The sequence below is a fragment of the Lutjanus erythropterus genome, chromosome 4 (genome assembly GCF_056507025.1).
Source record: "Lutjanus erythropterus isolate fLutEry1 chromosome 4, fLutEry1.hap2, whole genome shotgun sequence".
Taxonomy (NCBI): Eukaryota; Metazoa; Chordata; class Actinopteri; order Lutjaniformes; family Lutjanidae; genus Lutjanus; species Lutjanus erythropterus.
The window spans coordinates 36,974,106-36,990,909 of NC_139320.1; the positions used below are offsets into that span (position 1 = coordinate 36,974,106).

The window sequence follows — 16,804 nt, forward strand, 5'->3', positions numbered from 1 at the left end:
TGATCTGGGGTTAGAAAGGGGGCAGAGGAGCTCAGACAAGTACTGGGGTGCCAGGCCATGCAGAGCTCTAAAAACAAATAAGAGGGCCTTAAATTCTATTCTGAATTTTACTGGACGTCAGTGGAGGAATACTATCTTCTGTGTAGCAATGGTGTGAGATATTGTATTTTTGAAAAATGGAACCCAGCTGGAGCAAGTACAGGGCGAATAATATGGGGCCTAAGATGGAACCTTGGGGAACACCACAGGTGATGGGAGCAGCCAAGGAAAACTGGTTTCCAATATTCACACAAAAGGGCCTGTCTGTCAAGTAAGAGGAAAACCACTGGATCCCGGATACCAACTTGGTTCTCAAGAAGGTTGATGAGAATTACATGGACAACCATGTTGAAAGCAGAGCTGAGGTCAAGTAAAAAAGTAAGGCGCATTTACCACAATCCAGGGATAGCAATAAGTCATTTGAGACTTTAAGTGGAGCTGACTTACTACTATGACATGCCCTGAAAACTGACTGGAATTTCTCCATGATGTTGTATTTTTCCAGAAAGGATAAGAGCTGGGAATAGAGATTTTTTTTCCATGACTTTTGATAAGAAAGGCAGCTTAGAAATGGGCCAGTAGTTATTTAAAACAGCACACCATCTGATTTAAAAAAGGAGGAACAATCCCAAAACAAATTAAAATTGTCAATGAAGCTGACATTGTGAGCCCTACAGGCGGACTGGAGCCAGGTGTGGAGGCTAAGGATTCTGGTGAACCGTTCTGATCTGTGGCCAAAAGTGGGAGTTGGACCACTGATAAAAACAGACCACAGCGGCCTAAAAAGTCAAGAAGTTCGTTGAAATTGATTCTTTTCAGTTCTGACTGTTTACATGCAGTGTTGTTTGATCCCATGTGAACTATTATCTTTTGGATTCAGACGCAGACGCAGGAATTTTTCCCAGATGTCAGGGACTGTTGTAACAGGAAAACAATGTGTTGGTGCATTGAAGGAGCGGACATTTCTGATTATTGAGTCTTCAACTATCTGTAGTCGGGGAGAGAAAGGGATGAAGAGATGCTGAATGAAGGCTCTCAGAGCTGGATCCAATGTATTCAGCATCTACTGTGTGCGTCGGGAATGCTCTGTCAATTGAACCGCCAGTATTTCACATGTATGGAGGGGGACTAGTCAGTGGAAAACACCGCGCCTGTGGCAACAGAGTGGATGGAGAAGGATGGGCAGGAGCCCACAACAGCACTGGTGTAAAGAGCGGTGTGGAGCGGCAAGCCCTGGTGTGAGTGGCGTGCTCAGGTTTAGTCAGTGGGAGAGCCAAAGGTGACGGGGAGCTGCGGGATCCCTGGGCCTGCAGGAAAGGTGGGGTATGGTGTAGGAACTCTGCAGGCAAAGGAGGGAAGTCGAGCAGGTCCAGGATATCATATTTATTCTCCAGTTGCATATTATATTGCGGAGGGACACAAGAGGGGCGTCTCCCTCTCCTGCTATGAACACCAGCCTTGGACCAGGGCTCGTGGTTACATGGAGTGGAGCTAACCAAGGCTTTAGGCTTTGCCCCAAGCTGTGTCCAGGAGCTAGCAGTGATGGAAGCCAGAGGAGAGGTGACAGCCACAAGAAAGTGAGCAGAGACATCGGGCTCTGTGTTGGATGGAAGATGACAGTGTCTGTTGTGGAATTTGCCTCACTTGCCTCACTAACTCTTAGAATGTTCCCTGAGTGTCTCTTTATATGGGTGACAATGCAGTCATGAACCGTCCAGTCATAGGTCATCTAACCTGAACAGGCACACTAGTAGTTGGTCACTCTGCACAACTATAGTCCACAGCTGCAGAAGTAGGAGAGTAGTGCATCCCCCAGATACTTTCTCCTGAGGTCCCAAGGTTATGGCTTATTGGGCAGTCTCCACACTCTCTAGCAGGGCACAATACATGAGCAAGGCCAACAGATACAGTGATTTAGAGCAAAGAGGTGTGCATAGCTTCTTGTTTTTCACTTATGCCTAATAGAATTTGTATACACATACATAGACACATCAGGCCCATACAAGGTAGCATGCCAAATTCCAGGGAATGTCAGGGGACAGTTAAATACCTTCACTCGAGAAGTAACCTTCAGAATTGGGTTGGCAGTCACAATACTCTCTGTGTATTGCTAATCTGAATTCTCCTTGATCAAGCTTCATTAAATACTCCCGTGTAAGTCATCTGGGACTCCCGAACTCTTCTTCAGTGTCTGAGTGACCCATTCTTCAGAATTTCCACTACAGTGTCCATGAGCTTCTTGGTTTCTTGGATCTTGTAGAGCGTGGATATTCTTCCTTTCAGTTCAATAACCTTTTCGGCCAAGCAGGTAGGGGTAGGCCGGTAGGGGAGGTGAGTGGAGCCATAATTATAGATGGAGGCTGGGAAACACAAACAAATAGACACACCAAAGAAGGAAAACATCGCTGTGCCTTTTTTCCTAGTACTTAATTTTTTTTTACAAATTATTTGAACTGTCTTAATTGTTTGCAAAATTTGTAGTTGTAGTAGGTACAGATTGACTGAAGTTACTGTATCATATTGTAATTTTCACTAGAAACAGTGGTTTTGATATCCCAGACCATGGCCTTTGCTATTGATGACATCAGCAGAAACTCCAACCTTCTCCTGAATGTGACTCTGGGATACAGTCTTTATGATATCTACGTCAAACTCGGAATTGGATTTCGTGCAGCGTTATTTGGTTGATGGCAGTCTGTGCATGTACTTTTGGTTCTGAGTATGTGTGATTGGATGTATGTATCTATAAAATTTTAACAGCAGGTGTTTTATGTATCCAAGACAAATTTCCTTCGGGACAATGAAGTCAATCTTATCTTATCTTAAATTAGGACACTGAAAAGGATATTTTTTTTCCTATCACCACCCTGCAAAGTGAGAAGGTCTGAGCTATTAAATAAATAGATGAATAAAGTGTCCTTCATTGATGAATAGCAGCAAAACAAATTACCCTTTCGTAAGGACATCAGCTATTTCTTTGTATCGTCTCATTATCTCTTTTTCCCTTCATATCAAACAGTGAATTTTAACAGAATACCTGTTCACATATGTACGTCTGTACTGTATTTTTTTAGCCTAGAGTTTGACAAAAAGGAGTCCACAGTTTCAGGACTTAACCTATTTTGATGCACTTTGAGCATCAACAGCTGAGCTGAAAGAGTGCACTGGATGTGCTGTTATGCACACTTCCAGTCTGTGTCACTTCCTGCATGTGTGTGGGGGTTTGTGAGAGAGATACAGACAGACAGAGAGGAGTGAAGAAAGGTGGAAAAATCTGGTTACATGCCCATCATAGCAGGGCCTGTTATTCATACAGTTGCCATTTGTCGAGTTTAATTTGGTATCCTTGTCATACACACAAATATGGGATTAAACTCAGTATCGAGTGGCTCTTCTGATACATTTATGCATCTGTTCAGGACTGCAGAGTGATTCTGAAGAAAGCTTCTATTATACAACAATGCAAGTCAATGTTTTATGTAATTGAAATAGTCAACCTATTTTAGCTACAAGTGAATATACAAGTCAACTAAATATGATGTTCTAGGAAAACAAACAAACTCATAATATGACTGTCCTGCAAATTTCAGCAGACCTTGATTATGGCAGTCATCTACAACTTAAATTTGGGATGGAAAGATGGCCATGGGAACATTTCTGCCTCACTACAAAATTAATCTCAAATGAAATGTATTTTAGGCTCTGCCCCTATGATTGTTTATGCTGAGATGGGTGGTGTGCAAGATTAAACAACATTGCAAGTCAATAAAAGGGGTTGACAGCCTGACTAGGCTCAGACAAGGCATAAACAAGAGAACAGTCATGTGGCCATTTTTAGAGATCAAACTGCTCTCACTCATGTATTTAACATTATTGCATTACAACTTTTCTTCTCCTATTTCCTCCCCAGTTTATTCATGCAAGTTACAGGGACAGTTTCATCTAAATGTGATGCACAAAGCTGGAGATGTGGTTTTAGGTGGGCTGTTTCCGGCCCACTTGTTTTCTGTCTTTCCTGACCTGTCTTTTACCTCTGAGCCACAGCAGCCAACCTGCCATGGGTGAGTCTATTAGGACAACAGCAAAAAGGAGTAATACTAGAAAATAAATTTCATTATTATAATGTAATTTTAAATATGAAATATTAATCAGAGGGAATTACATTGTGTATTTATGCCTCACATTACTTTTTTACTTTTTTAAACACTTTTATTAAGTATTGGAATACTTTTTGCAATTCACCTGGCTTAATTTGTTGCAAAATCTGTTGCTTTACTAATTGTACATGTTGAGACAGCTACTATCATGGTATTTCTTGTGTTAGTTTTTATGTTCTAGGATTCAGACAGGCTCAGACCATGGCTTTTGCTATTGATGAGATCAACAGAAACTCCAACCTGCTACCTAATGTGACTTTGGGATACAGTCTGTATGATACCTGTGCCAACCTTGGGATTGGATTCAGTGCAGCACTGTCCTTAGTCAGTGGTCAAGAGGAGCAATTTATATCAGACAAGACCTGTGTAGGAACTCCTCCAGTCCTAGGGATTGTGGGAGATTCTTCATCTGTACGTTCTATTGCCATCTCCAGTGTCTTAGGTTTGTACAGAGTACCTATGGTAAGTTTTCTGTCTTGCCATCTAAGAATTCTTTAGGATCATGTTGATTCTATTTCAATTTTAATGTCACAAAGTAATCAAGCATAAAAGGATCAAACTATATTCAAAGCTTTTATCTGCTCGGTGTTTTTAGGATGTACAGTCTGTGTTTTTCACAGGTGAGTTATTTTGCCACATGTTCCTGTCTGAGTGACCGGCAAAAGTTTCCATCCTTCTTTAGGACGATTCCAAGTGATGCTTTCCAGGTGATCATCTATCAGTCAAATGAAAATATAGAAAAGAAAGCACGTACAGTCAGGCCAATGCAGAGACACTTATTCATGCTTTTATTATTTGCAGGATTGATTACTGCAATGCTCTTCTTTCTGGTCTCCCTAAAAAGAATATTTTACAACTACAATTATTCCAAAAACTCAGCCGCTCGGATGCTGACAAAGACCAGAAAGAGAGCTCACATTAAACCGATTTTAAAGTCTCTGCATTGGCTTCCTGTACGTTTTAGAATTGATTTTAAAATTCTTTTATTGGTTTATAAAGCTCTTAACGGTCTTGCCCTTTCTTATTTATCTAACTTGCTTTTACCCAATGAACCCAGCAGAGCCCTCAGGTCTTCTGGAAGTGGCCTTTTAACAGTGCCCAAAGTTAAAACTAAAACATACGGTGAGGCATCTTTTTATTACTATGCCCCCCGTTTATGGAATAGCCTGCCTGAAGATCTGAGGGCGACATGCAATATTGATATTTTTAAAGGCAAACTTAAGACCCACCTTTTTAGTCTGGCTTTTAACTAAATTTCTAATTGTATCAATTTTTAGGTATTTTATTCATTCTATTCCATTTAATAATTGTCAAATATTTTATATTTTTTTATCTTATGTATTTATTTATTTATTTCTGTTTTTATTATTCATACTTTCATTGTTTTAATATTTCAAATTTATCTCCTGTGTTTCCTCATCTAATTTCTATCTAATTTCCTCATTATCATGATGTAACATGAGTGCTGATCGTATGGGTTTGTGTGATCCTGTGTGTGGGTGTGTGGGCGGGGTTGGGGGTGGGGGGGGGGTATTCTCTTAGCTATGATTGTAAAGCACTTTGTGCTACAATTCCTTTTGTATGAAAAGTGCTATACAAATAAAGTTATTATTATTATTATTATTATTATTATTATTATTATTATTACAGTTAAACACTTCTCAGAGAGCCTGCCAATTCCCTGCAATGAAAAATCTTTGAAAGTCAAGTTGTTGCTTGTTTAGCAAGTTTTCCAGTGATAGATTATTTCAAGTTGTGCACCAGTTCCTTTATTTTGTGTCCACTTAGGTTCATGCTATGATTCAAATTCTAAACCACTTTGGCTGGACCTGGGCAGGTCTACTGATCAGTGATGATGACTATGGACTCCACGCTGCTCGATCCTTCCAATCTGACTTTGTTCAGTCTGGTGAAGGTTGTCTGGCCTACTTACAGCTTTTGCCTTGGGGTAATGAGCCAAGTAAAATAAGGAGGATTGTGGATGTGATGAAGAAATCCACAGCTCGTGTGGTCATTGTCTTTGCACATGTGAATCACATGATTGTCCTCATGGAAGAGGTTGGGCTTGAAATAAAACAAAGATTAATTACACAAGTGAAGGTTTTATTTGTCACACTGAAAGATTTAAGTTACAATAATATACTGTCATCTACAGATGTAGTTATTTATTTTTTATAGATTAGTTAGTTCAATTACAATTTATTTTAATTAAACAACTTGTTTAATAAGTTAATATGTTTAATATGTTTCCTGTAATTGAACTCATTAGTTAAAGGTGCTGATATCAGACTTTCAGTGTGAGACTCACATCAGTTAGTGTGAACTTTGAAGTTACGATATATGTTTTGTCATGATAACATTTAAAATACAAGATTACACCTGAGAAAAACAAGACAACTGTGTAAAGTGTGCATTTTAAGACCCTACTTTATTGGTGTGGCATTCTGGATTTACTGTATGTTTTTTACACAATGCACAGGTGGTGAGGCAGAAAGTGACAGGCCTGCAGTGGATTGCCAGTGAAGCCTGGATGGCAGCAAATGTGTTCCAGAGCCCCCACTTTTTGCCATACCTGTCTGGCACACTGGGCATCGCAATCCGTCGAGGAGAAATTCCCGGGCTCAGGAAATTCCTCCTACAAACACGTCCTGACCACCACAACGACAGCTATGGAAATAGTGTGGTAAGAGTCTAATTTAGGAATCAGATGACAAATTCCAACAATAACAATGTTGTTGTGTTAACATGCTTTTTTTGAAAATGCATTGTAGGTAAAACTGTTTTGGGAATACACGTTTCAGTGTAAATTTGCACCACCTCCAGCAGGTTGGGTGGAAGTTGGGGGAGAAATATGCAATGGACAGGAAGATCTAGAGGATGTGGAGACTGAGTTCTTGGACATTTCAAACCTCAGGCCAGAGTATAATGTGTACAAGGCTGTGTATGCTCTGGCGTATGCCCTTGATGACATGCTGCAGTGTGAGCCAGGGAGAGGGCCTTTCAGTGGGCACAGCTGTGGCAGTTTGAAAGGACTGGAGCCATGGCAGGTGTGATATCAGTTTACACTCCATCTGTTTATATGACAAAATCACGTGTTTTTACTATTTTTTACAGAGTAGAATTTATGGCATAGGATTAAATACAAATTGTGAATTGCTGGGTAATACTAGTGGATATTATTAACATGTCATTGATAGGTTAATGTCTTCTGTTTAATTAATGAAAACAAGGTACCGCTGTGTTCATTATTGTCATATATTTTTTTATTCTTCATTGGTTCTCCTTTGTCCCTCATTGTGATTTTCATAGCTTTTGTATTACTTGGAAAAGGTCAACTTCACCACATCATTTGGTGATCAAGTATCATTCGATGAGAATGGTGATGCCTTACCAATATATGATATCATGAACTGGCTGCAGCTTCCTGATGGAAGAACTAACCTTCAGAATGTGGGTGAAGTTAAGAGGTCGGCCTCCAAAGGAGAAGAACTCACAATTGATGAAGAGAAGATCTTCTGGAACTTTGACTCAAAAATGGTTACTTCTGATATTTCAGACATCTAAGTTTGGCCCATAGATAAATAATTTTATCAGCGTAAAGTGACATAGAATAAACAATATTTTCTTTCTCCCTATAGCCACCCCGGTCAGTGTGCAGTGAGAGCTGTCCTCCAGGTACAAGAGTGGCCAGAAGAAAAGGGGAACCTGTGTGCTGTTTCGACTGTGTCCCTTGTTCTGGGGGAAAGATCAGCAATGAGACTGGTTGGTATTCAGTTAAAAATATTGCAGCAAGGAAATATAATATAAACATTTACCACAAGAGTACCTTTGTTTTCATAGATTCCATGGTGTGTATCAGCTGTCCAGAGGACTTCTGGTCCAACCCCCAGCGTGACCACTGTGTTCCTAAGAAAATAGAGTTCCTCTCCTACCATGAGCCTCTGGGTATCTGTTTGACAGTCACCTCATTGCTGGGCACATGTATCTGTGCTGTTGTCCTGAGCATCTTTATCTATCATCGCAGAACACCTATAGTACGCGCCAACAATTCAGAACTGAGTTTCCAGCTATTGCTGTCACTTAAGTTATGTTTTCTGTGTTCACTGCTGTTTATCGGACGTCCCAGACTGTGGACATGCCAGCTGAGACATGCAGCATTTGGGATCAGCTTTGTGCTTTGCATCTCATGCATCCTGGTGAAAACCATAGTGGTTCTGGCTGTGTTCAAGGCCTCCAAGCCAGGAGGTGGAGCCAGTCTCAAGTGGTTTGGTGTTTTGCAGCAGAGAGGAACAGTTATTGTTCTTACTTCTGTTCAGGCAGCAATCTGCACTGCCTGGATTGTATCTGCCTCACCAGTTCCTCATAAAAACACTCAATACTACAATGACAAAATAGTTTATGAGTGTGTAGTTGGATCCACAGTTGGTTTTGCATTCTTACTTGGTTATATTGGCTTACTGGCTATCCTCAGTTTTCTGATTGCATTTATATCAAGGAATCTTCCAGATAGTTTCAATGAGGCCAAACTCATCACTTTCAGCATGCTGATCTTCTGTGCTGTGTGGGTGGCCTTTGTCCCTGCTTATATCAGCTCACCAGGAAAATATGCAGATGCAGTGGAGGTCTTCGCCATCCTGGCCTCCAGTTTTGGTCTCTTGGTGGCACTGTTTGGACCCAAATGTTACATAATCCTGCTGAGACCAGAGAGGAACACAAAGAAAGCAATCATGGGTCGGGGCATCCCGTCATAAAAAGACTTTACCCAATGTCATGGCACAGAGTTAATCCCTTTTTTGTACACTATAAAAAATATGGTCAGAAAAGTAGATTAAAAGTAACAGCAATGTAAAGATATTGTGTCATCAGGGCAGATTACAAATAAATGATTTGGAATATAAAATTTTTTACCACTTGGATCATTTGTGTGAGAATATTTAAAAATAGGTGCAATGAATCATGGGTCAGAGCATCCAGTCATAAAACCTAAACTTCATGGGACAGAATGAATTGTGTCCCTCTACACAATAAAAAAATATAAATAGAACAGTAACTAATAATAATAGTAATGTTCGTCCGCTGAGAAAGCAGGCTTGTTTTCAAATCAATGTATGTTATTTTTAACCAAGACATAGATTAATACACAAAGCACTTGTACTTCAAATTCAATCACTTCCTTTGTGACTTTTCATGATGTAAGTTAACCTTACACCTGTCTAAACTAGTAGTTATTTTCTATTAATAAATTTTGCTGAGTATGTGGGTTCATTTACATTATTTTATTTATTTTTGAACCGTCTTGAAGTGAACTGGACTAAAAGATACACTCACCAGTTTATTCTAAATGCTTTTCTCAGCTTCTGACTTTCCAAACATCAAATGGTGCAAAGTGTGACATTGTGCCTCTGTCCTCCCTCCAGTTACATTCCTGTTTCCCAAGACCTCTTCATTGCCACTTTCTGCCTGTCTACCAGATGCCCTCAGACAGTCCCTGTTACGTCCCTTAGCTGGGGATGGAAAAAGGGAAGGAACATAAGCCAGTTGTAATTGGTAAAATTAAAATTATTTATTTACACCGGCAGTTAAAGTGACAAGTAACACAAAATGAGGGAAATCAAAACAGGCGGCAGGGCTGATGAGTGGTGCTCAACACAAAGAAAGGAATACAACAAAAAGAGAGCTCCCAAAATGGCAGCCTAACAACTACCTACAGAACTAGCGAAATAAATAAACAAAAGAAAAACCTGTAGCCATCTACCTTGTCAAGTTTTAAAACAAAAGTACAGAGAGTCAGCACCCCTTTGCCTAATGTGAACTAATACAATTGACAAAGAACCTAACAAGTGTGTGTCGACTGTAATCAGGTTTTGAATCTGTTCCCTGGCATAACACCAACAACAACGAGAGGCATGTGTGGCAAACTGTCTATGGCAAAGGCAGCCGCCATGACTGACACGCTCATTGAGCTTAAATCTCGTCGACTTCCAGCTGCACTCCTGCGATTAGTGGACGGGCGAACAAAGGGCACCAATCAGCAAGCCGAACAACGGAGTAGATGGCGCAGGTAACGCCCCTCGCAGCTGGAGGCCAATCATGGGTCACACACTGCAATATACAAAAAGAACTTCAGGGCAAAGGGGGTTAAACACGGGGGCAGAAACGGCGGTGGCCGTAACAGTCCCCAATTATCTTGTTCACCTTACTATCATAAACCTGCTGACCGGTTGCCACTTTCCCTCATCTGCCCTGCAGTTAACCTTTTTCCTTAAATTTTATTCACCTGACCTTCCTTGAGTCTAGTTCATTCCCCACCTGATCAAAAGCTATTTTTACCTTTATGACTTTTCATGGTGCAAGTTAACTTTACACCTTAGTAAACTGATTATTGACATTATGCATTTAGTGCATTTATATGCATTTTTGAGATGTCTGGTGGTGATGTGGATACAGATGCACTCACTACTTTTTTTATTTTCTGTGAAAATCCAACAAGCCTATCTTAGTACTGTCTTGCTGGATGTCCAACAGACATATAAGAAGGCAGGCAAGCTGGTCCCTGTAGGGTTTCGTGCACATTCCATGCAGGGCATGGCTACCTCATGTAATTTGGGGATCTACTAAATGACATTTTTCCACCTTTGGTAGGTTCTACTACATGAACATGGCAGCTGACACTCCCAATGAGTGAGTTCTGAGCTCATGCAGTAGGACATGACCTGACATACCATGTGTCCAGGACCTCAGCTCTAACAAGAAAGTATGTTGGCTCAGTGTGATGTCTTTTTCTTTCAAAAGCTAGTCTTGCAACCTGCCAGGCTGTGTGGTCTTAGCATTGAGCAGGGCAGTGGCAGTGTCTTATACCTACACCATGACTGAATAGTGTATATTTGTAAATAGTTAGCTTTTATCTGAACATATGGGTACTGATATAACTCCAATTAACTGGAAGGCAGTTATGTGGACTCTTTTAGATATCAAATTGGCCTCGCTCATGTATTTCATGGAGAATTCCTACTTTCCTTCTGTTTGGTCCACCCCCATTTATTTCAGCTGGTTACAGGACAGTTTGATCTGAGTAAGATGCACAAGGCTGGAGATGTGGTTCTGGGTTGGCTGTTTTTTATGCACCTTGTTTCTGTCTTTCCTTACCTGTCTTTTACTACAGAGCCACAGCAGCCTCCCTTTTCCCTTCACATCGAACAGTGAATTTTAACAGAATAATCATCCACATGTGTCTACACTGTATTTTTTAGCCTAGTGTTAGGCTGCACTGTGTAGAGGAGTCCACAGTTTCAGGACATAACCTATTTTGATGCACTTTGAGCACGAACAGCTGAGCTGAAAGAGTGCACTGGATGTGCTGCTGTGTACACTTTCAGCTTGTGTCACTTCCTGTGTGTGTGGGTTTGTGAGGGAGAGACAGACAGACATAGAGGAGTGAAGAAAGGTAGAAAAACCTGGTTACATGCTCGCCAAATGTATGCTCAGCAAACAGTGATTGAGTTTAATTTGGTATCCTTCTCATACACACAAATTTGGGATTACACTCAGTAACAAGTGGCTCTTCAGATACATTTATGCATCTGTTCAGGACTATAGAGTGATTCTGAAGAAAGCTTCGACAATGTAATTCAGTGTTTTATGTAGCTGAAAGTCTACCCACTTTAGCTACAAGTGAAGATACCTATCAAAATCGACTAAGTATGAACTTGAAAGGAAAACAAACAAAATGATAATATGACTGTCCTGCAAATTTCAGCCAACCTTGATTATGGCATCATAATCCATCCATCCATCATCCACAATTTGAAATAAGGATAGAAAGATGGCCATGGGAAGATTTTCTGCCTTAATACAAAATGAATCTCAAATGAAATTTATTTTAGGTCCTGCCCCTATGATCGTTTATGCTGAGATGGGCGGTGTGAAAGATTAAACAACATTGCAAGTCAATAAAAGGGGTTGACAGCCTGACTAGGCTCAGACAAGGCATAAACAAGAGAACAGTCATGTGGCCATTTTTAGAGATCAAACTGCTCTCACTCATGTATTTAACATTATTGCATTACAACTTTTCTTCTCCTGTGACCTCCCCGATTTATTCCTGCCACTTACAGGGACAGTTTCATCTAAATGTGATGCACAAAGCTGGAGATGTGGTTTTAGGTGGGCTGTTTCAGGCCCACTTGTTTTCTGTCTTTCCTGATTTGTCGTTTACCTCTGAGCCACAGCAGCCAACATGCCATGGGTGAGTCTATTAGGAAAACAGAAAAAGGGAGAAACACTAGATAATAAATTTTATTACTATAATGTAATTTTGACTATAAAATATAGTTACAATGTGTATTCCTTTTGAAACATGGTACCTTTTACTTTACTACTCTTTACCTTATTTTAAAGATTTTTATTGAGTATTGTAATACTTGTTACAATTGACCCGGCTTAATTCATTTGCGGAATCAGTTCTTTTGCAAAATCTACATGTTGACACAGTAACTGTAATGTTGTCTTCTTTAATAGTCAGTAATGGTATTTCTTGTGTTAGTTTTTATATTCTAGGATTTAGACAGGCTCAGACCATGGCCTTTGCTATTGATGAGATCAACAGAAACTCCAACCTGCTACCTAATGTGACTCTGGGATACAGTCTGTATGATAACTGTGCAAACCTCAGGATTGGATTCAGTGCAGCATTTTCCTTAGTCAGTGGTCAAGAGGAGCAGTTTATATTAGACAAGACATGTGTAGGAACCCCTCCAGTCCTCGGGATTGTGGGTGATTCTTCCTCTACACGTTCTATTACCGTCTCCAGTGTCTTAGGTTTGTACAGAGTACCTATGGTAAGTTTTCTATCTTGTCATCTAAGAATTCTTTAGGATCATTTTGATTCTATTTCATATTTTAGTATCACAAAGTAATCAAGCACAAAAGTACAAAACTATATTCAAAGCCTTTATCGACTCTTAAAGGGTTTTTAGGATGTACACTCTGTATCTTTCACAGGTGAGTTATTTTGCCACATGTTCCTGTCTGAGTGACCGACAAAAGTTTCCATCCTTCTTTAGGACGATACCAAGTGATGCTTTCCAGGTGATCATCTATCAGTCAAATGAAAATATATAAAAGAAAACATATGCAGATGAATATTTCTCAGAAAGCCTGCCAATTCACTGCAGTGAAAAATCTTCAAGTCGTTGCTTGTTTAGCAAGTTTTCCACTGATAGATTATTTCAAGTTGGGCACCAATTCCTGTACTCTGTGTCCACTTAGGTCCGTGCTATGATTCAGATTCTACACCGCTTTGGCTGGACCTGGGCAGGTCTGCTGGTCAGTGATGATGACTATGGACTCCACGCTGCTCGATCTTTTCAGTCTGACTTTGTTCAGTCTGGTGAAGGTTGTCTGGCCTACTTAGAAGTTTTGCCTTGGGGTAATGAGCCAAGTAAAATAAGGAGGATTGTGGATGTGATGAAGAAATCCACAGCTCGTGTGGTCATTGTGTTTGCACATGAGAATCACATGATTATCCTCATGGAAGAGGTTGGGCTTGAAATAAACCTCAAGTTAATCACAGTTATTGTTTTATTTGTCAAACTGAAAAGTTTAAGTCACAATAACATACTGTCATCTACAAATTTAATTGTCTTTGTTATAGTTTTGTTAGCTAAATTCTGATTTAATTTAATTGCATAAGTTAATGTTTTTGATTGCCAAATTGACATGAAAGTAACATGACAAGTTTTCATGTAAAGAAATATCTTTACATGAACTGAACTTATTTATTAAAGGTGCTGTTATAAGGGTTTCAGTGTGAGATCATTTACTCGCACCGGTTAGACTGAATTCCAGTTATGATATATGCATTGTCATGATAATATTTAAAATACAAGATTGCACCTAAGCAAAACAAAACATCAAGACATCAACTGTGTAAACTGTATATTTTAAGACCCTACTTTATTGGTGTGGCATTCTGGATTTACTGTATGTTTTTTACACAATGCACAGGTGGTGAGGCAGAAAGTGACAGGCCTGCAGTGGATTGCCAGTGAAGCCTGGATCACAGCCACTGTATTCCAGAGCCCTCACCTTTTGCCATATCTGTCTGGCACACTGGGTATTGCCATCCGTCGAGGAGAAATTCCCGGGCTCAGGAAATTCCTCCTACAAATACATCCTGACCACCACAACGACAGCTATGGAAGTAGTGTGGTAAGAGTATAACTTGACAGATGACAAATTCCAACAATAACGTTGCCGGATTAACATACTTTTGAAAATGCATTTTAGGTAAAACTGTTTTGGGAATACACGTTTCATTGTAGATTTGCACCACCTCCAGCAGGTTGGGTAGAAGTTGGGGGAGAAATATGCACTGGACAGGAAGATCTAGAGGCTGTGGAGACTGAGTTCTTGGACATTTCAAACCTCAGGCCAGAGTATAATGTGTACAAGGCTGTGTATGCTCTGGCGTATGCCCTTGATGACCTGCTGCAGTGTGAACCAGGGAGAGGGCCATTCAGTGGACACAGCTGTGGCAGTTTGAAAGGACTGGAGCCATGGCAGGTGTGATATCAGTTTACACTCCACCTGTTTACATGATAAAGTCACATGCCTTAACTATTCCTTGCAGAGTAGCATTTACAGTATATGATTAAATACAAATCCTAAATTGCCGAGCAAATAAATGGATTTTCCCTACCGCTAGGTAATACCAGTAGATAGTATTATCAGGTCATTAAAAGGTTAATGTCTTCTGTTTAATTAATGAAAGTAAGGTACTGCTGTGTTCACTGTGGTCATATATAACTGTTTTTTTATTCTTCATTGGTTCTCCTTTGTCCCTCATTGTGATTTTCATAGCTTTTGTATTACTTGGAAAAGGTCAACTTCACCACATCATTTGGTGATCAAGTGGCATTTGATGAGAATGGTGATGCCTTACCAATATATGATATCATGAACTGGTTGTGGCTCCCTGATGGAAGAACTAAACTTCAGAATGTTGGTGAGGTGAAGAGGTCGGCCTTCAAAGGAGAAGAACTCACAATTGATGAAGAGAAGATCTTCTGGAACTTTGACTCAAAAATGGTTACTTCTGATATTTCAGACACATATGCTTGGCCCATAGATAACTAATTTTAGCAGCGTAAAGTGACATAGAATAAACAATATTTTCTTTCTCACTATAGCCACCCCGGTCAGTGTGCAGTGAGAGCTGTCCTCCAGGTACCCGCATGGCCAGAAAGAAAGGGGAACCTGTGTGCTGTTTTGACTGTATCCCTTGTTCTGGGGGAAAGATCAGCAATAAGACTGGTTGGTATTCTGTTAAAAATATTGCAGCAAAGAAATATAATATAAACATTTACCACAAGAGTGCTTTTGTTTTCACAGACTCCATGGAGTGCACTAGTTGTCCAGAGGACTTCTGGCCCAGCCCCCAGCGTGACCACTGTGTTCCTAAGAAAATAGAGTTTCTCTCCTACAATGAGCCTCTGGGTATCTGCTTGACAGCTGCTTCATTACTGGGCACATGTATCTGTGTTGTTGTCCTGAGCATCTTCATCTATCATCACAGAACACCTATAGTTCGCGCCAACAATTCAGAATTGAGTTTCCAGCTATTGCTGTCACTTAAGTTATGTTTCCTGTGTTCACTGCTGTTTATTGGTCGTCCCAGGCTGTGGACATGCCAGCTGAGACATGCAGTATTTGGGATCAGCTTTGTGCTTTGCATCTCATGCATCCTGGTGAAAACCATGTTGGTTCTGGCTGTGTTCAAGGCCTCCAAGCCAGGAGGTGGAGCCAGTCTGAAGTGGTTTGGTGTTTTGCAGCAGAGAGGAACAGTTCTGGTTCTTACTTGTATTCAGGCAGCAATCTGCATTGCCTGGCTTGTATCTGCCTCACCAGTTCCTCATAAAAACACTCAATACCACAATGACAAAATAGTTTATGAGTGTGCAGTTGGGTCCACAGTTGGTTTTGCATTCTTACTTGGTTATATTGGCTTACTGGCTATCCTCAGTTTTCTGATTGCATTTATATCAAGGAATCTTCCAGATAGCTTCAATGAGGCCAAACTCATCACTTTCAGCATGCTGATCTTCTGTGCTGTGTGGGTGGCCTTTGTCCCTGCTTATATCAGCTCACCAGGAAAATATGCAGATGCAGTGGAGGTCTTTGCCATCCTGGCCTCCAGTTTTGGCCTCTTGGTGGCACTGTTTGGACCCAAATGTTACATAATCCTGCTGAGACCAGAGAGGAACACAAAGAAAGCAATCATGGGTCGAGGCATCCAGTCATAAAAACTGTGCTGAATTTAATGAGTCAGAATAAATTACTGAAACGATTTGGGTTCATCTGAAATAACTGTGTGAATGTATGAATTAACTTCTGAATTGTCTGGCTGATGTGGACTTTTTCTGCAAGCATTCTTATTATGCAAGTCTAATGTGCAAACACACATACACACATATGGAAACCAAAACATTTGAATGATTGAGTGGTCAATTTTTTTTTGTTTGTGAATATAAGTGGTGAGTAACACATGCAGCAGAAATTGGATTCACTGTAGTTTTTTGACAAGGTTTGATGCTTCCAGGTTTGTTCAC

The 16,804-nt window shown here is 40.3% G+C and overlaps 2 protein-coding genes across 2 annotated transcripts; both read left to right on the forward strand.

Moving 5' to 3' along the window:
* The first annotated feature begins 3,828 nt into the window (after positions 1–3,828).
* On the forward strand, positions 3,829–8,947 carry LOC146328910 (extracellular calcium-sensing receptor-like). The gene is made up of 9 exons (XM_084716570.1): positions 3,829–4,100; positions 4,364–4,658; positions 4,817–4,903; positions 5,985–6,254; positions 6,676–6,879; positions 6,968–7,243; positions 7,506–7,733; positions 7,835–7,958; positions 8,037–8,947. The coding sequence occupies exons 1-9, from the start codon at positions 3,862–3,864 to the stop codon at positions 8,945–8,947; spliced, it is 2,634 nt and encodes an 877-aa protein (XP_084572696.1). The 5' UTR covers positions 3,829–3,861.
* A 3,222-nt stretch (positions 8,948–12,169) lies between these two features.
* Positions 12,170–16,498, forward strand: LOC146328911 (extracellular calcium-sensing receptor-like). Its single transcript, XM_084716571.1, has 9 exons — positions 12,170–12,441; positions 12,739–13,033; positions 13,197–13,283; positions 13,464–13,733; positions 14,202–14,405; positions 14,484–14,759; positions 15,057–15,284; positions 15,386–15,509; positions 15,588–16,498. The coding sequence occupies exons 1-9, from the start codon at positions 12,203–12,205 to the stop codon at positions 16,496–16,498; spliced, it is 2,634 nt and encodes an 877-aa protein (XP_084572697.1). The 5' UTR covers positions 12,170–12,202.
* The last annotated feature ends 306 nt before the right edge of the window (positions 16,499–16,804 follow it).

What these genes read in the sequence shown, in the direction of transcription:
- LOC146328910 (XM_084716570.1), top strand. Translation starts at nt 3,862, where the DNA reads ATGTGGCCATTTTTAGAGATCAAACTGCTCTCACTCATGTATTTAACA. An exon ending in ACAGCTATGGAAATAGTGTG is followed by an intron (nt 6,880 to 6,967) that starts GTAAGAGTCTAA and finishes AATGCATTGTAG; the next exon opens with GTAAAACTGTTTTGGGAATA. An exon ending in AAGGACTGGAGCCATGGCAG is followed by an intron (nt 7,244 to 7,505) that starts GTGTGATATCAG and finishes TGATTTTCATAG; the next exon opens with CTTTTGTATTACTTGGAAAA.
- LOC146328911 (XM_084716571.1), top strand. Translation starts at nt 12,203, where the DNA reads ATGTGGCCATTTTTAGAGATCAAACTGCTCTCACTCATGTATTTAACA. An exon ending in TGATTATCCTCATGGAAGAG is followed by an intron (nt 13,734 to 14,201) that starts GTTGGGCTTGAA and finishes CACAATGCACAG; the next exon opens with GTGGTGAGGCAGAAAGTGAC. An exon ending in GGAACTTTGACTCAAAAATG is followed by an intron (nt 15,285 to 15,385) that starts GTTACTTCTGAT and finishes TTCTCACTATAG; the next exon opens with CCACCCCGGTCAGTGTGCAG.